The 20,892-nt window shown below is 41.4% G+C and overlaps 2 protein-coding genes across 12 annotated transcripts in view; one reads left to right on the top strand and one right to left on the bottom strand.

The window, feature by feature from the left end:
- Positions 1-13,695, top strand: part of FLACC1 (flagellum associated containing coiled-coil domains 1) — a 29,005-nt gene extending 15,310 nt beyond the window's left edge. The window contains exons 11-16 of the mRNA XM_049887846.1: positions 3,799-3,898; positions 5,353-5,456; positions 6,682-6,744; positions 9,898-9,987; positions 10,121-10,230; positions 11,144-13,695. Coding sequence (XP_049743803.1) covers positions 3,799-3,898; positions 5,353-5,456; positions 6,682-6,744; positions 9,898-9,987; positions 10,121-10,230; positions 11,144-11,273 — 597 coding nt within the window. The 3' untranslated portion in view covers positions 11,274-13,695. The remainder of the gene's footprint in view (positions 1-3,798; positions 3,899-5,352; positions 5,457-6,681; positions 6,745-9,897; positions 9,988-10,120; positions 10,231-11,143) is intronic.
- Positions 13,649-20,892, bottom strand: part of LOC126077978 (caspase-8-like) — a 117,680-nt gene continuing 110,436 nt past the window's right edge. For all 11 annotated transcript variants that reach the window (XM_049887823.1, XM_049887835.1, XM_049887829.1 and 8 more), the window contains 4 exons: positions 19,986-20,050; positions 17,966-18,107; positions 15,750-16,248; positions 13,649-13,922 (listed from right to left, as the gene is read on the bottom strand). In XM_049887823.1, coding sequence (XP_049743780.1) covers positions 13,787-13,922; positions 15,750-16,248; positions 17,966-18,107; positions 19,986-20,050 — 842 coding nt within the window. In that variant the 3' untranslated portion in view covers positions 13,649-13,786. The remainder of the gene's footprint in view (positions 13,923-15,749; positions 16,249-17,965; positions 18,108-19,985; positions 20,051-20,892) is intronic.

Genomic DNA, 20,892 nt, shown 5'->3' with positions numbered 1-20,892 from the left:
GAATTTCTGGCAGTTCCCTATGGATATACTGGTACAGCTGTTTTTGAATGATCTTCGGCAAAATTTTGCTTGTGTGTGATATTAGTGATATTGTTCTATAATTTCCACATTCAGTTGGATCACCTTTCTTGGGAATACACATAAATATGGACCTCTTCCAGTCAGTTGGCCAGGAAGCTGTCTTCCAGATTTCTTGGCATAGACGAGTGAGCACCTCCAGCACTGCATCTGTTTGTTGAAACATCTCAATTGGTATTCCATCAATTCCTGGAACCTTGTTTTTCGCCAATGCCTTCAGAGCAGCTTGGACTTCTTCCTTCAGTACCATCAGTTCCCGATCATATGCCACCTCTTGAAATGCTTGAATATCGACCAATTCTTTTTGGTATAATGACTCTGTGTATTCCTTCCATCTTCTTTTGATACTTCCTGCATTGTTTAATATTTTCCCCATAGAATCCTTCACTATTGCAACTCGAGGCATGAATTTTTTCTTCAGTTCTTTCAGCTTGAGAAATGCCGAGCGTGTTCTTCCCTTTTGGTTTTCCATCTCCAGCTCTTTGCACATGTCGTTATAATACTTTACTTTGTCTTCTCGAGAGGCCCTTTGAAATCTTCTGTTCGGTTCTTTTACTTCATCAATTCTTCCTTTTGCTTTAGCTGCTCAACACTCAAGAGCAAGCTTAAGAGTCTCCTCTGACATCCATCTTGGTCTTTTCTTTCTTTCCTGTCTTTTCAGTGATCTCTCACTTTCTTCATGGATGATGGCCTTGATGTCAATCCACAACTCATCTGGTCTTCGGTCACTAGTGTTCAATGCATCAAATCTATTCTTGAGATGGTCTCTAAATTCGGGTGGGATATACTCAATGTCATATTTTGGCTCTCGTGGACTTGCTCAGATTTTCTTCAGTTTCAGCTTGAACTTGCATATGAGCAATTGATGGCCTGCTCCACAGTCAGCCCCTGGCCTTGTTCTGACTGATGATATTGAGGTTTTCCATCGTCTCTTTCCACAGATGTAGTCAATTTGATTTCTGTGTGTTCCATCTGGTGAGGTCCATGTGTATAGTCACCATTTATGTTGGTGAAAGAAGGTATTTACAATGAAGAAGTCGTTGGTCTTGCAAAATTCTATCATTCAATCTCTGGCATTGTTTCTACCACCGAGGTCATATTTTCCAACTACTGATCCTTCTTCTTTGTTTCCAACTTTTGCATTCCAATCGCCAGTACTTATCAATGCATCTTGATTGCATGTTCGATCAATTTCAGACTGCAGCAGCTGATAAAAATCTTCTATTTCTTCATCTTTGGCCCTAGTGGTTGGTGCATAAATTTGAATAATAGTCATATTAACTGGTCTGCGTATGGATATTATCCTATCACTGACAGCATTGTACTTCAGGATATATCTTGAAACGTTCTTTTTGACGAAGAATGCAACACCAGTCCTCTTCAAGTTGTCATTCCCAGCATAGTAGACTATATGATTGTCCAATTCAAAATGGCCAATACCAGTCCACTTCAGCTCACTAATGCCTAGGATTTCAATGTGTATGCGTTCCATTTCATTTTTGACAATTTCCAATTTTCCTAGCTTCATAATTCGTACATTCCAGGTTCTGATTATTAATGGATGTTTGCAGCTGTTTCTTCTCATTTTGAGTCGTGCCACATCAGCAAATGAAGGTCCCAAAACTTTACTCCATCCACATCATTATGGTCAACTCTACTTTGAGGAGGCAGCTCTTCCCCAGTCATCTTTTGAGTGCCTTCCAACCTGGGGGGCTCACCTTCCAGCACTATATCAGACAATGTTCTGCTGCTATTCATAAGGTTTTCACTGGCTAATGCTTTTCAGAAGTAGACTGCTGGGTCCTTCTTCCTAGTCTGTCTTAGTCTGGAAGCTCAGCTGAAACCTGTCCTCCATGGGTGACCCTGCTGGTATCTGAATACCGGTGGCATAGCTTCCAGCATCACAGCAACACGCAAGCCCCCACAGTACGACAAACTGACAGACCCAACCCAGTGCCGTCGAGTTGATTCTGACTCATAGCAACCCTATAGGACAGAGTAGAACTGCCCCATAGAGTTTCCAAGGAGCCCCTGGCAGATTTGAACTGCCGACCCTTTGGTTAGCAGCCATAGCACTTAACTACTCTGCCACCAGGGTTTCCAGATATATATATATATATAACCATTTGACATTTCAACATTTTTACACGTACGATTCAGTGACGTTTGTTACGTTCATTACGTTGTGCAACCATTACCTCAGTCTGTTTCCAAAAATTTTTAATCACCTTTAACAGAAGCTCAGTGCTGTCTAAGCAATAACTCCCCTTTTCTCCCTCCCTCCCGCCCCTGGTAACAACTAATAAACTTAGTTCTCCTTTTTAGTGACTAGATATTATCCTAATGGAAACATCTTTGGATGCTTAACCATTCCCCTACTGTTGGCCATTTGAGTTGTTTCCAGCTGTTTGTAGTAACAGATAATATTGCTTTGAACATCTTTGAATATGTAACTTTTGACTGTAGAATTAGAGTGCTGCATCAAAAGGAGTGAACATTTTTAAGGCCTTTATACATTTGGCCAAATTGCCATCCCAAAAGGCTGCATCACTTGTGCACCGTCACAAGGAGGGTGTGGGAGTGCTCTCCAGCCATCTCAGAGTGTAATCCATTCATTTAATTTTAGCAAAGTTGGTGGGGACCCAGGGCAACAGGACATGATTTCGTCCTAGGGGCAGTGGGAGTGGGCAGGGGAAGGGCTGAGGATCAAGCTCCTATTCATTTAACTGTTAAGTAGGGTGGCCAACTCGTCCTGGTTTGCCCAGGACTTGCCTGGTTACAAGTTACAAGTCCATCGTCTCGGGAAATCTATAAGTCCCAGGCAAGCAAGTCCAGTTAATCACCCTATCAAAGGAGTAAACAAGCTTAAGCCCCTACACCACCTCCAAAGTTTTATTTATCACTCAGGTTCAGTTTTGAGGTTGTGTCCAAAACTCATATTTCAAGGTCCACTTTTATACTGTCAAGGAAAGCATCCCAGAGCACAGCCTAAGAAAAGTGTCAGGCTTATGACCAGTTAAGCTGCTTCAGTGTCCTGGGTATGCTCTGTGCTTGCTTCAATCTGTGCCTCTCTAGAGAATTTGATCTCAGTGGCATTGGAGCAATGAGCTGCCCACCAGTCTTAAAAATGATGAAAGAGGGAGCCCATATAAATGGCCACAATCAATTAAAAGTGAGCATGAGAGCCCCGAGTCTGGTGTGAGTTCTGCTGCAAAACTGGAAAGGAAGGGGGTTCAGGGTCCTTGGAACTTACTGACACCCAGATCCTGGGCCTCCCATCCGTCTAGGGTCTGTGCTCATGAAGTCTGGACCAACCAACAAAACTAGCATTGGCTTAAGCGGATTTAACCTCAACCACAAAGGCAGTTAGATTTGCTGAGGAAAAATGGACACTCTGAAAAACATCCCATTGTTTTCTAAATATTCAAATTAGCTACTAGGCATTATCCTTGCTTCTCTGCGTGCTTGGATGAGTGATTCAGTTCAGGGGGAGCTGACATGTGGTTCTTCAACATGGAGAACCCTACCTGTCTTCAAAGGAAGCCCAGTTGCAGTGGGGAAAATCCCATACATTCTTCCCACAAGTCACCCATGAGGGTCCCAAAGAGGGAAGTTAGAAAGGGTATGGTGTTATGTCTTGGGCCAGTGTACAGTGCAGACTCCTCTCCAGGAGTCTTTTATTAGGTTTTTTTCCTTCATGGCATCTTTGTGCCTCCACAGGACAGCATTTCTGATGAAATGGAAGATAAGTGGTCAAAGCAGAAGGCAGAATGGGAAAAGGATGAAAAGATAGAGCGGGAAAAGATCCTGCTACAGCAAAGTGAGTATAATTTTGGCTTTTGCTGATAGGTGCATCAAAACCTGCTGTTATGCTTGGCCTCATCTTGAGGAAAATGGCCTTGGATTAACTGAGGGTAGTGGGGCCATAAGGCTGGACTCCTGGATGGAAGGTGCCTGGAGATTTCAAGAAAGCAAAGTGACAGCAAGAGTGGGGTCTTTTACGGAGTTCAGCTGAGAGTCTAAGCTAGCACCTTCTCAAACTCACTGGTTCCAAGTTTTCCCTCATGGGCTGAAACAAGTGTGGGGACATTGGTAGGCATGTAGGCTTGCTATCTGGGTATAGGTGACCCCAAAGTTGAAGGAGTTTCTGAATTAGAATTTTAAATATTCCATTGTTTGAGAGGGGCGGGGGGATAAAATCCTTTACACGGAGAGCCTCTATACTGCCACATCCCTCCAAAGGGAGCCATGTTTGATATATATTTTATTATTTCTAACACTTAACAATGAGCTTCATAAATGGAAAAAGGAGAGAGGAATGTATAGAGATTCTGCTCCCTGACCAGGAAGATTGGTTGAGGTGAGAGTAGGGCCTCTATGTACAAACCTATTCCGTATTCTGCCCCAACCCCATTCACATCACAGATTTAGTTTGTTTTAACAAATTGCTCATTTAAATGTAGATACTCCCTGGGAAAGTGAATCCTTAAGGCCATTACATCGCGGTGGGGATCCAGAACTGTCAGAAGGTAGCATGAAGACCCTGGGGAATGCAAAGCTGGGGAACGAAATGTGGGAGCTGCTCATGTCTTAGGCTTTACCTAGGATCCTGGTGCAGCGTAACCCACACCATCACCAAGACGTCCAACTACTTATACTACATTCATCACATGTCAAAGTCTGAGTTGTTACAACCAGTTTTGAAAGACCAGACTTTAGCTGCTTATAATGTAGCTCAGTCCTTTCTTAAGGTGTCAGCACAGAGCCTCCCTAGCCATTCCCAGAAGCACAACCCTAAAGAAGAGATTCATGTTTGCCCCTCACTCCTCCTTCCTTCTGCTTAGCACTTGGACTCTGCTGGCAGATTTCCCTCCCAGAAAAACAGTTGAAACTCAGTGCTGAATACAAAATGAATTTTATTATTAGAAAAGTTATATTAGCCAAGAGCTCTGTTTTAAAATAGGATATCCAAGAAACATAGTGATCACTTTAGCAGAGGGAATGGACAAAAGAATAAGCAGCAGATACAAAATAAACTACACCAAAAAAACCAGAGATGTTTGAACCAAAGCCATACAGCTAATGGAATTGAGGACAACCACCATGATCATGTTACTCTCAAGCATATCCAGGTGAGTGTCAGAGGCCAAACACTGAGCTGAAAGGACCTTGAATTTGACCTTGTCTGAAATTACTTTTTATATATTCTGGGTTTCTCTCTGCACTTGCTTTTTCCCATGTGTACATGTATGTACTTTCCTCTCACCCTTACAGAGCATAGGATAACAAAAAAGTTGGAGTTAGAGTCAGAAGAAGAAAAGAGGAAATTAAATCAATCCTACAGTGTTGTCTTTGAGAGTTTCAATCAAGAAAAGGAGGTAACTCAGCCCAAAGCAGATTGATGGTTGAGTGGGTAGTCTAGGCGTACATCAGAGTCCCCAGACGTGCCTCAATAAGTACAAAAAAATAAGTAGGCAATATTATTTTCTTTATTGGCATATTGTGTCTCCCAGCTTTCCTGAAAATATATACAAATAGACCGGCAGTCATGCTGTCCTTTAGCTGGACAGTCTTACCACGGTGTTATTGGAATGAAAATTGTAATGAACAGGAAATAGCAGAATACTAAACATATACCAGTAAGATCAGTTGCCACTGAGTCGATTCCAACTCATGGCGACCCCATGTGTGTCAGAGTAGGACTGTGCTTCATAGAGTTTTCAGTGGCTGCTTTTTCAGAAGTAGATTGCCAGGCCTTTCTTCCAAGGCATCTCTGGGTGGACTCCAACCTCCACCCTTTAGGTTGGCAGCTGAACGCATTAACTGCTTACGCCACCCAGGGACTTCTTTCAGAGGCATTGGCAGTTCAGTGGTAGAATTCTCCCTTTTCATGCAGGAGATCCAGGTTTGATTCCCAGCCGATGCACCTCATGCACAGCCACTACCCGTCTGTCACTGGAGGCCTGCAGGTCACTATGATGCTGAACGGGTTTCAGTAGAATTTCCAGGTAAAGATGGACTAGAAAGAAAGTCCTGGCAATCTACTTCTGAAAAATCAGCTATTGAAAATCCTGTGGATCATCACTGTCCAATCTCATTATGCATGTGGTCACCATGAGGTGAGGGCCAACTCTACAACAGCTAACAACAACCTAACTTATACAGAACCTGAAATTTCCTCTTCAGCCAAAATTCCGGTCACTGAATGTTCTCTCATCCTTGACTGTAGCTGTGGTGATGCACAACTCCTAGTAAACAAGAGTAGCTACTAAATAAAAGTGGGTGAGGGCTAGCTATCCCTGTTAGCCATTTCCCCACAACTTTGGTACTGATACCGGCTTATAATGAAAGCAGGTCTCAGACCAAATTCTACCAAGATTTTACCATCCATGTGGATATTAATAACCAAATATGTATTAACAAGTGGGCCCCAAACAGTTCATACAGCCAACTCTCTGACCTTTTAGGTGCGTGACAGTTCACTGGAGGTAGATACAAAGGTATTACAGAGGCAAGATTCTGTAACTGTTACAGTTAGCCTCAGGCAGCCAGAGGGGCTCCGAAGCAATTGCTAACATTTTCCAAATGATATTATTTTTTCAGGAGCTCTTGAAACAACATGAACTTGACACTTTGAAATTAGAAGAGCTGGCAAAGTCCAAAGAGGTAAGCTTTTCCATTTTTCCTATGGAATTGGTATCTTATATCAGTGAAAGGATATACTTTCAGTGAAATGGAATCTGTGATAATTTTACCAAAACCAATAAAAAATGGAAAACCTAAAGCTGAGTTTTCCGAATCTAATAAGTCAAAAAGGGTTTTAAAACTGTCTACAAAACAAAACCGTTGGTATCTTTTAGAGCTAGATCTAAACAAATATACAGCAGCATACTGTGTGATTTTCAGTGTCGAACACCTTGCATTTTTAGTAAGGCACAAGCTACAAATGGGTCTTGAATTGTAAAATGCCAGGTTCTTCCCTTTGAGCTCTGAAAAATACAATATTTCCCCTTACAGAACTCTGCTTCTAGACCTCTCCTTGAAACTCTGTGCCTCAGAAATAAGTTTCCTCAAAGGAATCTCTTCTGGGACAAATTATGGTGCTTCCTTGTGGAAGGGCAAACAGACTAAGATGATGTTCTATAGGATAAAGTAATGGGCTTGGGAGCCAGCTAGACTCAGTTTATTATATTATCTATTTTAATGAGCTTGTCTACTAGTTCTATCATTTGTGTCATTTCTGGGTCTTTCTATTGGTTGATTTTTCTCTCCATCTATGGTTGTATTTTCCTGTTTGTTTGCATGCCTGGTAATTTTTTATTGGATACCAGAGATTATGAATTTTACCTTGTTAGATGCTGAATATTTTTATATTCCTTTAAATATTCTTGATCTTTGTTCTGGGATACAATTAAGTTGCTTAGAAACAGGAAAAACCTTGCTTTTAGGCTTCCTTAGGTGGAATTAAAGCAGCCTCTATTTTTTTTTTTTTTATAATTGAGGGGGAGCCCTGGTGGCACAGTGGTTAAGAGCTTGGCTGCTAACCAAAAGGTTGGTGGTTTGAATCCACCAGCTGCTTCTTGGAAACCCTATGGGGCAGTTCTACTCTGTCCTGTAGAGTTGCTATGAGCCGGAATCAACTTGATAGCAACAGGTTTGAGTATTTTTGGTTTATAATCTAGGGATAATTTTTCCTCAACTACTGAGGTAATATTGTTCCGAATACTCAGTACCCTGTGTATTAGAAGATTGTCCCACCTTTACCATAGGTTTCTAGGGAATAGAACAGAACATTAACCCAACACCCACTTTGTCCGTAGAGAAGAAAAGGTTTTATTAACTCTGTACTCATGGCTTTAAATAATCTGTTCATCATCACAAGGAATCTGGATTTACTCTCTAAATAGTGGGAAGCCACTGGAGGTTTTTGAGGAAATGGTATAATTTAGGAAAAGAACTCTGGCAGCAATGTGGAGGAGAGTCTGAAAAGGCAAAATGAGGAGAGAAGAACTTGTTAGACGGTTTACCATTTACACCCCAACCTGGCTTCTGTTCCCACTTCATCTGCTATAACTAAAAAAACAATTATAACTACTTTTGTTAAAATCACCAGTAACTCCCAAGTTGCCAAATTTAAGGGATATCTCACCTCACTTGACTTTAGTATTAGTATCAGGTACAATTGATCACTCCTTCCTTGGCACACTCACTGCTCTTGCTTTTCATAGGCTTCTGTTTTTTCCGTTACCTCATTGTTCACTCCTTCTCCATCCCCTCTGCTGGGCCTGCCTCCATCACCTAACTTGTAAATCTTGAAATGCTTTAACACTTGGTTGTAGGCCCCCTTTTTCTTCTTTATCTCCCCTTACTCCTTCGATGATTTCATCTGTAGTAGTTAAGAGCTCAGCTGCTAACCAAAGGTTGGCAGTTCAAATCTACCAACTGCTCCTTGGAAACCCTATGGGGCAGTTCTCCTCTGTCCTATAGGGTCGCTATGAGTCGGAATCGACTCAATGGCAACGGGTTTGTTTTATGTGTTTTTTTTTTTTTACTTAGATATAAATGTCTCTGTGCCAACAACCCCAAGACTGATACCTACAGCCTAACCCTCTCCTCTGAGCTCCAAGCTGTGTGTACACTTGCTCATTTGACATTTCTATCTTGGCATCAAGTCAATTCCAACTCATAGCGACCACGCAGAACAGAGTAGAGCTGCCCCATATAGTTTCCAAGGAGCAGCTGGTGAATTCGAACTGCCAACCTTTTGGTTAGCATCTGAGCTTTAACCACTGTTCCACCAGGGCTCCGTTGGTGACTTACAGATACCTCAAACTTAATGTTTCAAACCCTACACCCTTGATTTTCCAGAAAGCCTGACCTCCCACAACTGTCAGCTCTCCAGGGATACTACCACCAACCAATTGTTCAACCCTCAACCTAAAAAGCCATCACTGATTTCTCTCCCCCTCCCCCATGCACATCAGTTCATCAGTAGCAGCAATTCCCTATAGCATATTCCAAATTCATCCACTTCTCTCCAACACTATTGCTATCTCACACTAGGCCATTATTTCTCCTTGGTCTCCTTGCTTTCCCTCTTGCCACCCTCCAACTCATTCTTCACAGAACAGAAAGTGTTATTTGAACATAAACAGATTATGACACTTCTCTGCCTAAAACCGTTCAGTGGCACCTCATTGTCTTAGGTCAGCAAGGCCTCCCAGGTTCATTGTGACCTGGCATCTCTGTATGTCCTCACCTTAGCCCACTGTTTTGCTTGCTCTGTCTATTCCAGCCACACTGGTGTTCCTTCGTGTCCTCAGAAACACTGAGCTCTTTATCTTCTTAGGGTATTTCTACAATCCCCTTTTCACTCTTTAGTTTTCAGTGTAAATGTTACCTCCTTGGAGAGTCCTTCCCTGACTTATCTAAGTAAGTTCCAAACTTACCCTTGCCCATACCTGACATACTTTATCTATTTTCATCCCTGTTTTGTTTCTCTATTACTCCTATCATAATTTATTATTGTAATTGTTTAATTTTTCACCATCTACCTCACTGAAATGTATGCTCCACAGCAGCAGAAATTATATACATCTTGTTCACCATAATATCCCTGGTGCCTAGTATAGTAGTAGTATTTAATAAATACTTGTTTAATAAATCACTGTTGTAATAACCGTGTAAGCCCTGGTGAGGGCTGGCTCTGGGATAGTGATGGTGAGGCTGAAGAGGAGGGTGTAGATAGGCAAGACACTGGGGTGGTAGAATTAATAGGGTGTGTTGACTGGTTGGCTTAAACAATTTCTTCCTACATAGATTGCAGAGGAAGAATTGCAGGCACAAGCTGTTATCCTAGAATCACTTAACACAACCCTCTACCAAACCCAGATGGAACTCCAGAAAGAGGTGAGTCCTGGCTGGGATGGGGATAGGGGTTGCGGGGAGGGAACCCAGATGTCTGTGCAGCTCTGCCATAAAGCTCCACCCCAGATGGCTCTGGTTTGGAAAATATAGCTCTTAAAATGTATCTGTCTTTCAGAAAGCTGCAGTGACGAATCTGGAGAAAACACTCCAGACCAAGCTTGCTGAAGCTGAAGAAAAGTATAAGTACACCATACAGATCCTGACACAAGAGAACATGCGACTAAGGTGTGAATACTGCTGCTCAAGGAGACTTAGCTGAGTTACCGTTAAGAGGTGGGAGGGAGTTCGGATGGGGGAATAGGTGGTAAAAATGAGCCCAAGTGCTCCCCAGTGATGTCGAAGCACAGGCACTTGTGAGAGGCAGGTATGTCACTCTGCACCTGGACACAGAAGTTGGCTGGACTGAGGTTGGACAGTTAATATGAAGTAGAGCAGGGATGTGACCAGACCTTTCACCCGTGCCCATGTCTCTGTTTTTATTGCAAAACAACACACTAGATTCATCTGCAAGTCCCAAGCTTATGTAGTTCTGTGACTGAGGGTTGTTTTGAAATCCATCTCCCCTGAGTGTTTAGTGGTTTAGGGGTCAGTAGCTTACCCTTCGAGTCCCTGGGTGGCACAAATAGTTTACACTTGACTACTAATCGAACGGTTGGTGGTTCAAACCCACCCAGCAGTGCTGTGGAAGAGACAGGCCTGGCAATCTGCTTCTGTAAAGATTACAGCCAAGAAAACCCTGTGGAGAAATTCTACTCTGTAACACATGGAGTTTCCATGAGTCAGAATCAACTTCATGGTAACAGGTTTGACTTACCCTTAGATGGCACTGCACCCATTTCCTATGGAAGTCAACTTTGGGTCAGAAATTGTACTGTTCCCTGAGGATGCATCTTAAATCATTTTAAATCAATTTGGGCTAATAGTTTAATAATGGAAAGTTACTCATTTGTGTTGATTTAGTGGAAAATTCCTAAAATGGCAATTTGTCATCCAAATATGCTTTTCTCACTAAATTTCAAAGCCACTGCAAGCAAGGAGGTAGACTGCCCCCTAGTGAAGAAATGAAGCCACATTTCCCTCCCTGCAAATATCCTACACCCTTTGTGTCTATAGTGATACATCTTCCCTTCTTTTACAGGCAAAAAATAATCGCCAAGAATGAAGAAATTTTTGAAGGGCGATCTGGGAGATCAGCCTCTATTACTATTTATGAAGATTATTCTGATATTTTAGAAGATGGTAGCTATTGCAACAAAAAACAAGAATAATAAACAAAAAGTTTTCTTCATACCTGAAGACAGCAGGAATACCATCTCTGCAGGCCTAGAGAAGTCCTATGAGATTTCCTTGAGAAATGCAAATGATTAGTTACTTCTTGGGTTGCCTTGGTTCATTTTTATCTTCTCACAACTTACTTCCCTCTCAGTGGTTGGGAGCGTTTGAATTCTCATCTCCATTGTGTGGTTTTTCATGATTCTGTCATAAAGGATGTTCTCTACACCTGGAGCTGAGCTTTCTCTGGGCATTGTACTATTTTCTCTTCTGCCTTCACAGAACGACACTGATCTGAAGTCCTTCTTCCTATTAAACACTCACTGTATTTTGGGATGTGCCTCCCCCCTCCCCCCCCGCCCCGGAGTATTTAGTTGGCAAGAAAGATAATTTATAGATTTGATTACAGAAACTTTTTCTTTCAGACATGTGCCCTGATCTGCCACTTCTCAATCAGATCAGACTTGGGAAGAGTTTCTGATGATTTCTCCCACCTTCTCTAAAACATCACCGGAATTCAGCTGTCCACAGGGCAGGGAACAGAAACAAGGGAAGTGGGTTGGACATAAAGAACAGCAAGTGCGTAAACACAGCACTAAATGGTAATTGGGCTCAATGGAGGGAATTTGGTAGGGGGGTGGTAAGAAGAGGAGAAAAACGGGTGAACGGCAGGGTGCATGCCCCACCTGAAGGAGGCACTTCTCAGATCCTTTTGATTGCTATCCTACAGGAGTACCGGGTCACGGTTATTAGATACTGAGTTTTCAAAAGAAAGTATTCTGGTTTTTATGTGGCATCTTCCAATATTTACATGTTGGTAACTAATTAAAAAAAAAAAAATTGTTCGAGCCAACATTGGAGTGGGGACGGGGGGAGTCAAGGGAGATGAAGATCTCCGTTGTCATCAAGTGGATTCTGACTCATGGTGGCCCCATTTGTACCAGAACAGGACTGTGCTCCATAGAGTTTTCAATGGCTGGTTTTTCAGAAGTAGATTGCCAGGCCTTTCTTTCGAGGTGCCTGTGGGTTAACCCAGGGACCCAACATTGGGGAGGCCCAAGTAAAATATGTGAGTCAATCATTTTCCACCTGTGTGATGGCATTGGCAAAAAAATCAAAGCAAACACACACACACAACAAATTTCAAGGAATAGTAAAATAAAATCCTATTTTATTCTATTAAAAACTATTTTTGAAAAACTAACTTAAAAAAATGACTTCTTAAAGATAACACTTAATATTTAAAATGAACGGAAAACCAAGCAAATGCAAATGCAGGAAAGAAGCCAGCATCACTTGCGAAAAGCAAATTGTGTTGAGCAGAAGCATGGGTGTTATTAGAACAGCGACAGGAGAAGAGGCTGAAAAAGTAGTGTGGGGAAAGATTATAAGCAACTTATAAAATAATTTTAATTTTAGCAACTTTTTCTCAAAGATGGATATTTTCAAATTCACATTAAAAAAAATTATTGAAAGTAGTGTGGAGAATGGCTTGGAAGGAGAGAGAATGGAAATACAAAAAATGAAGTTAATATTGCCTTAGCTTCTGCCCCTTTGAAAATGAGATCAATGATATCCTTTTGAGCAGTAAAAGCAAGAGGATCATCCCCAGGTCTTGTGAAACCTAAGCCTCAACAGAGGTGTGGTATCTTTCATCACAAAAACACTGGATCTCTTTCCCCTTGCTCAGGAGAGGAGTCAAGGAAAGAAGACGCACTTATTTCTGATGCTGTTTGTGCCCTCAACAGCAGGGGTCAGGGTGGGCGTGGGAGCATTACTCACTGAACCTCAACACCTGAGTTTTTTTTTTTTTTTTAATGCTGTTGGATAACAAAAATCTACATAAGTGGCCTTTGAGAGAGTACTGCTGTCATTTCCCCAGATATGAATTCTGCCTCAAATTCTGCCTCATAGAATCTATGCCTCAGCAGCTGACAGGCAAGTCTGACAAATCACCTGAGGTCTGCTTCATAGTGGGAAATGGTTTTCACTCCTTCCTTCTCTTCTCGTGCCTTATAAAGGCTCCAGGCTGCTAGTTACACCATGTTCAAAGTAAAAGGTCTGGAATGCTGCTCTTAAGTTCTTGTTTTTGCTTTTTTAACAAAATGCTTAACTATTTAAAGGGAATATGAATTTAAGTGGTTCTCTGTAAAGAAACATTCTGCCAGTGTTTTTGAACCTTTATGATATGTTGTTACTTTTAAGCTTAATATACTTTTTCCATCTACTATAAATTTTTAAAATTTTTTCACTAATTAAAAATGCAATGAAGATAATGGCTGTGGCTATAAATGTGTGGTACTGACTGCTGTTACTGCAAAGGCAGAGACGGGGGCTTGACTTCACGGGACCGTTAGGAGAATGTCCTGACTCCTATTCTCTCCCCTTCCTGCCATTAAAAAAAAAAAAAAAAAAAAAGTGCAAAATAGCAATACTGTATTAAATTAAGCAAAATAATACTAGCTTATCAAAAAATAAAGCAGCAGTGATATGTAGATAAATACTAGCATCAATTAAGAGGAAAATAGAGTTTTTTTCTCAGTGTGAACGTAGGTTGTGGCATCTGTTTCCCCATGTTTTTCTTGTCATCCTTGCTGCTCACTTCATAGTTTACTTCTGTCAGGATGGTGAGAATATCATCGCCTCTGAAAAATACAGCGTAACATCGTGAGGATGGGTGGGGAAAAAACTCCAATGAACTGTTTCATCTGCAGCACTAAATGATAGTTCTTTCCCTCAAAACATCAGGCATTTGAAATAATAACCAGCTAAACTAAGATCATGGTCCCTGGGTGGTGCAAATAGTTTGCACTCAGCTGCTAACCACAAGGTTGGTGGTTGGAACCCACCCAGCATCCCTATGGAAGAAAGGCCTGGTGATCTGCTTCTGCAAAGATTACAGCCAAGAAAACCCTACGGAACTCAGCTCTGCTCTGTAACGCGTGGGGTCACCATGAGTTGGAATTGACTTCACAGCAAATAGTTTGGTTTTTTGGGAAACTAAGACCTACCACAGCTTTCCAGATAAAGGAGTTGTCTGAGAGCTTAATATCCAGGGCTTTGAGCCAATTCATTCCGGTTTGACTCCTGCTGAGAATTTGCATTTCCACCCCAGATAAACTGAATCAGAATCTACATTTTAAGAAGCTTCCCTGGGGATCAGCAGGGGGTTGAACCACAATGAACCTGTTTGAAGCCCAGTTAATAACTTTGGTTTATTGGGGCTCTCTACTGACCATCAGAAACCCTAGTGTCAGCATTAGATTTGGTTTCTTTCCCTCCTGACCTTGTGTACCTCACTCTGCTCCATGTACTATGTCACTTGGCCTCACGATCCCCATCATGTCCCCCAACACTCTGCCTCAAATGACATTGCTTCTGTGGATTCACTTATGATGCAATCAAATTTCGTTGTTGTTCTGTGCTGTGGATTCGCTTCCAATTTACAGCGACCCTATATGACAGAGTAGAGCTGCCCCATATGGTTCCCTAGGGTATAATCTTTACGGGAGCAGATCACCAGAACTTCCTCCCGCAGAGCTAGGCAAGTGAAAATTGCATGTCTCCTGCAGCCAGTCTTATCCATTTTTCACCAGCCTATCAGCTTTGTTTGTTCTTTTCCTTCTGCAGCTAGCCCCTAGAACCTTGCAGGATTCATGGTCTTACAACAGGAACACATATGGATGTTAGAGTGGGTCAGTTCCTTTATCTGCCATAGGAAATTTTCACTCTGCATACACTCAAAACATAATGAGGTATAGAACTAGAAGGAACCTGCAAAAGATTCCTTGCTATTCATCTGTCAGGTGCATGTGCATTTAGGTAATCTATGGCGTAAGAAATTTTCGTTTAACTAAAAGAGCATATGATGTAATAGCTCAGGAAAGGATACTGTCCCACATTTCATGGCTTCAAAGCAGACCAAATCAGCGGAAAGATAAAGGCTTGCTACTAAAGCTGATGATCAACTTATCTCCCACAACATACCAAGAAGGTTTGGGATTGGTTAGCTATTACAGAACTCTTGAAAAGGTTAGAGAATGTTAACCATTGGAATGGTTACTACCTTGCAAGACTTCCAAAATTAGTTGGGTTGACTCAGTCATGTTCCCGCCTGAAAGAGAGCTGGAATACATGGCTTTACCATCCTTTCTAGCTCTGTGATTTCCTGATTGCCTTTGAGATGTAGAATAAGTCAAATCCCTCAGTAAGTATCTCAGTTTCTTCATCTATGAACTAAAGATGTTAGCACTTGCCATTTCTCTCACTTTCCAACTGACCTGGCAAGTACAGCTATATAACCCACAGGTAGATGTTTAGAGATGAATGGAAACACTCCCCCTGGACACTGATCTGATCTGTTAATATTAACCATAAAGCTACTTCTAATGGCCTCTGAATATGTACGTATAGCAGTGGTCATGGGGAGACAGGTGGCATAACACTGAGGAGGGGTGGCAGACAAAAATTACCGAGGACATCTTTCTCTCAGGCTCTCGCAAAGTGACTGGATATACCAGGTTCCCTCCATGGGGCTTCGGTAGGAAACACAGTTATTCACAGTGGCCATCCCCAGCAGGAAGTCAGCCTCATCTGGAATATAGCTCTTCGGAGATGATGCCATGTCTAAACAGGCTTCCTGCTGCTCTGAGTCGGTTTCAATGGCTATACCTTTCTGGTAGTTACTCCCTTGGCAAGCTTGAATAAAAAAGATTTTGGGTTTGCCTGCAAGGGAAGGGCACTTCAAACCAGTGAAGTAAGAGGTCAGTTCATAGATGGAAGCCTCCTGCCCATCAGTGCCATAGATGATGCCCTTGTCTCCATGGGAGAGGATGCAGCAGATGAAGCAGTCTTTGTTACTATGGTCCTCATTTTGGTAGGATTTCAGAACTTCACAGATCTTCTTTGCTGTGTGGTCTTTGAAATGTACTACCTCAAAGTGAAGATCCTTAAAGGTCTTTTCCAAAGCCTCTGAAAAGTGAAATAAGGGAAACTCATAGCACAATAATTCCCAGACCACAACCCAGAGCCAGCTGAAGAGCACCACCAATGGGTCTAACATTTATCAGACCAGAGTTTAAAAAACAAGACCCTCTAAAATAGTAACTGGATTTCATGACTGCTAATATTTATTGCCACTTGCTGAGAACATTGCCAAATCTCAAGGCAAATGAGGAAGGGGAGAATACTGTTGACTTTTCTTTTCTGAACTAGTCTACAAGGTGTATAAACTAACAACAGTTATGTGTGGCCAAGAGTTACAGTACCAGTGAATTACTTGTTCCTCTATGTTCCATTAATTCAATACTTTCCCTAGAAATTTCCTCAGAAACAAACATAGACTGATCAAAAGTCATGGCATTGCTGTACCTTCTGATTTGTTGCTCTCTTTGGTCTTCTCACTAAGAAATTATCACTCACTTTCATTCATTTATTCATTTAGCAAATATATACTGATTCCTTCTTCGAACCAAGGCCTATGCTTGGTTCTGGGGATGCAATGATAGGCCAGAAAGAAATGGCCCCACCCCCCCCCCAAAAAAATTGTGTGAACTACTCTTAGACTTACTATCAAACCAATTTAAAAAAATAGTTGTATTACTTTCATAATCAGAAAAAAGGTTAAAAATTGTTTTGAATAAAATATCTAATTTATGCTAAATCCTCTCAAATGACTCAAGCCCCTAGGTTTCCTACTTTTACTCATTTGGCATGGAACATAAGAACCGGGACAGAAAAAGCAGGGGATACAAACTCAAATGCCCACCAGAACCAAGTCAATCATGGGCTAGATATAAGGAAAATCAACTGCCAGAAGTATAATAGAGTATTATTTAAAGAGAAATTTAATATCAGGTCAACAGAAATCAGAGTCCTGAAACCTTTTCTTCAATACCAAGTTGTATGATGATGAATGACATATTTGACAGACTTAATCTGTGGTTTTGTAAAATCGTAGAATCAATTTGCTTGAATAACAAATCAATTATTAACAGGGATCATCTCAGAGTCTTGATGATTATAATCAGCCTACGTTAATTTTCTAAACTTGGCAAAATGTCATTACCTGATGTTGTAACTGTCATGAACACCAAATCAAATCAAAACTCTTAATAATCACAATAGTCAGACTGGATTATTTCCCTTATTATTTTTAGTTGAAGTCATTTTTATATTCATATGCCACAAATTGTTTTTTTCATTTAACTTGTAAGTTCTTAATCTGAGCTTAAATAGGCTGTCCAAAAGGATTTCTAGCTAGTTTAATATTTGAAACATGTGAAGGACCCATAATTTCTGCTGCTCTCAATAGCCCAACTTTTACAAACGTACCTTCTATAAGTGGTCTTGATACCAAGGCAATTTTTTCACCTAATGCCTACTGCATTTCACAGAGGCACTCACTATACATTTAGTTGAATTAAAAACAAGTCTTATTTTTTTTTTTTATTGCTGCTTTTGATAAGCTGCCTTTTAGTCAGAGTTAATACTTTATATGTTGCTTTGAAAGAAATTTAAAAAAATCACATTAACAAATATCTAAGATTGTTCTTCATCTCCACTCGGAAATAAGAGTTGTATCCTTTTTTTTTTTTTAAAACATGGCCCTGCTGGTACTTTTGTTCTTCTTTGGATAAAACATAGGTATGAGAAATATTTCACTTCTCTATTTTGGGTTATACTGTACCTGCATCCAAGTTTGTTCCGTTTCTATCCTTAATGTTGTAAAGTTTCTGCACATCCTTCCGTGCTACTGTAAAATCATAATTGTTGAAGATCAAACAGTATCCCCGAGGTTTGCTTTTCATTCGGTAAACTTTGTCCGATACCTAGAAAACAAAAACCCAACCTCGGAGCTGACTCTGTGGGTCAAACACTAGAGATCTGAACAATCCGTAGTAAGATATTGGGCTGTCCCCTAAACCAAACTGGCTTTCCATTGTCCCACTCCAACTTGGGGTTGTTTCCCTGAAGAACTAGTTTCCACTTGTTCTGGATCTCCCCGGGACTTCTGCCCCAAAGTTAGTGTGTAAAGTCAGTGTCCCAATTGTTGGGCCTTCTGAACACTTTGCACATATATTGAGATTGTTGTCATCACTTTGTATTATATGTGTTCTCTTGTCTGCTTCTCTTACTATACAGAAGGCTCGTCCAGACAGATACCATCTGTGTTAGAGACTAGAATTTATTAACTTGTAAGTGCTCAATTAAGAGTTGCTAACTGAACAAATGGCTGCCCCTCCAGGACCTTCTTTTTCTCTTGGCTTTTTCCTCAACTCATTCGTGCTTCTGGGCTGACAGCTGTGTACCTGCTCTTCAGTCATGAAGTAGTGTGGTCTCTGGGCTTTTTAAAGCTGATGTCTTAACTCAGCTCTCGGGACCACAGAAGCTGGTGAGGTGAGATGCACTGGTCAGGCAGGCTGTGGCTACGCTGCCGTTTCCAGTATCCAGATTGAAGTACCTGAACAACCGGTCAGAGGTGGCCCTGTGTTTTGCTCATTTTTCCAGGGCTGTTTCAATGCTGACACTGGTTGGCATTTAGATGGAAATCTTGAGGTACAGAAAGGGTCCTGGGCTAGGTGGCAGAATTCCTGGCTTTACTACTTAAAAACTGTAAGACTCTGGGTAAGTTACTTATCTGTAAGGAGTCCTGGTGGCACAACAGTTAAGCACTTGGCTGCTAGTAGAAAGGTTGGTGGTTCGAACCCACCCAGCTGCTATGCAGGAGAAAGACCTGGAGATCTGCTCCCATAAAGATTTACAGCCTAGGAAACCCTATGAGGCAGTTCTACTCTGTCCTATAGGGTCACTATAGGGAATTGACTTGATGGCACACAACAATAACAACCACTTAATCTGTCCTAGATTTAATATCTTTAGTTGTTCAGTGGGGACAATACTTGAAGAGTGCCACATTACTTCGGTTAATCATCAGTTTTTAGACTGAGAAAGGTCTGGTGAGGAAAATGACAGCAAGTAGCACTGGGAGGAGTGAATGGACTAATGAGTTAGAATGCATTTGGTGAATTGTTGAATGTTACGTAAGCACAAGTTATTATGTCTAAATAAAACCAGTTGCCATTGAGTCGATTCTGACTCATAGTGACACTGTAGGACAGAGTAGAACTGTCCCAGAAGGTTTCCAGGGAGCAGCTAGTGGATTCCAAGTACCACCGTTTAGGTTAACAGCCGAGCTCTTAACCACTATGCCACTATTATGTCTAGAAGGGAAATTATTATGTTGATTTAATCAAGATGAGGATACAGAGACTGCTAGATCATAAATGTTTGCTGCTTATATTTAATCACAAAGGAGAAACATTTCTGAAATGTCAAACTAAAAGACAAGGCTTTGCCTTTTCCAAGCCTACTAAATAGACTCTTTCCCCAAAGCCCTTCTCTAGGCTGACGTGGCTCCTGGAGATTAGGTAGGAAGCTTCCTATCCTTTTTACCCTCCAACATTCCAACACCTTTGTCTTTTAAATAAGTTAAAACTGAATTCACAGAAAACTGAAGAGGTCACATTTCAAAAAATTTAAGAGCCACATTTTAAGTGTCTTTTTTGTGGTATTTTTTTCTGCATTTTCCAAAACTCATAATAAGTTTCTGCCCCTTATTGATTTATCTGGTAGTTTAAAAAGCTAATGAATACAATAATTAGCATTTGCAAAGCAAAAGGAAAGAGCAATTGGAGGTTTCCACATACCTGTGACTCACTTTCCAGTTCTCTTGGAGAGTCAGAGATAGCCAGCTCTCCGACCAAGTCCTCCTCTACAAGCAATTAAGAGACACATCAAGAATGAGACATGGTAGGGAAAGCACTTTGGTAAAGAAACATGTAGGACAGCATCCCACTGCCCACGAGTTGATTCAGACTGGTAGCCACCCCACAGGACAGAGAACTGCCCCATAGGGTTTCCAAGGCTGTAATCTTTACAGACAGAAGCAGCCTGCCACATCTTTCTCCTGCGGAGCAGCTGGTGGATTTGAACCACTGACCTTTTGGTTAGCAACTGAGCACTTAGCCAATGCACCACCAGGGCTCCTTTAGAACAACATAAGGTCCATTTAAAAATTAAAATTCAAAGATTCAAACTAAAATTCAAAGGCCTTGAATATAGTCTTTCGGTCCCCAGGAATTCTGAAGGCTGGGCAATTAACATGCTTCTGGAAACACAAGGTCTCATCCCCAAAGGGAGAATTATGGCCAAGAAGTGCCATAATTTTACATTCCTCCACATTGGTAGGCTGCATTCTGTGGTATTTGTGAGATATTCTCCAGTAAAACTATCAGAGAACACTAGCTCAGATGAATTATTGATTTAAAAGAACTTTAACCTCTTAGAGCCTTTGGCAGGTGTGGAGTTAGGAGGAATGCATGAACACCACTCAGCCATACTCTTTAACAAGGAACCCTGCTGGTGCAAAGTTTAGGTGCTCAGCTATTAACCAAAAGCTCGAACCCACCAGTGGCTCCCGGGGAGAAAAGACCTGGCAATCTGCTCCTATAAAGATTACACTCTACAGGACAGTTCCACTCTGTCACATGGGGTTGCTATGAGTTTAAATTAATTTGACGGCACCTAACAACAACAATCTTTAACTAAGAGTGA

The sequence above is a fragment of the Elephas maximus genome, chromosome 6, assembly GCF_024166365.1.
Source record: "Elephas maximus indicus isolate mEleMax1 chromosome 6, mEleMax1 primary haplotype, whole genome shotgun sequence".
Lineage (NCBI taxonomy): Eukaryota > Metazoa > Chordata > Mammalia > Proboscidea > Elephantidae > Elephas > Elephas maximus.
Note: the sequence above shows the minus strand (reverse complement) of the source record. Positions and strands in the feature narration are given on the sequence as shown.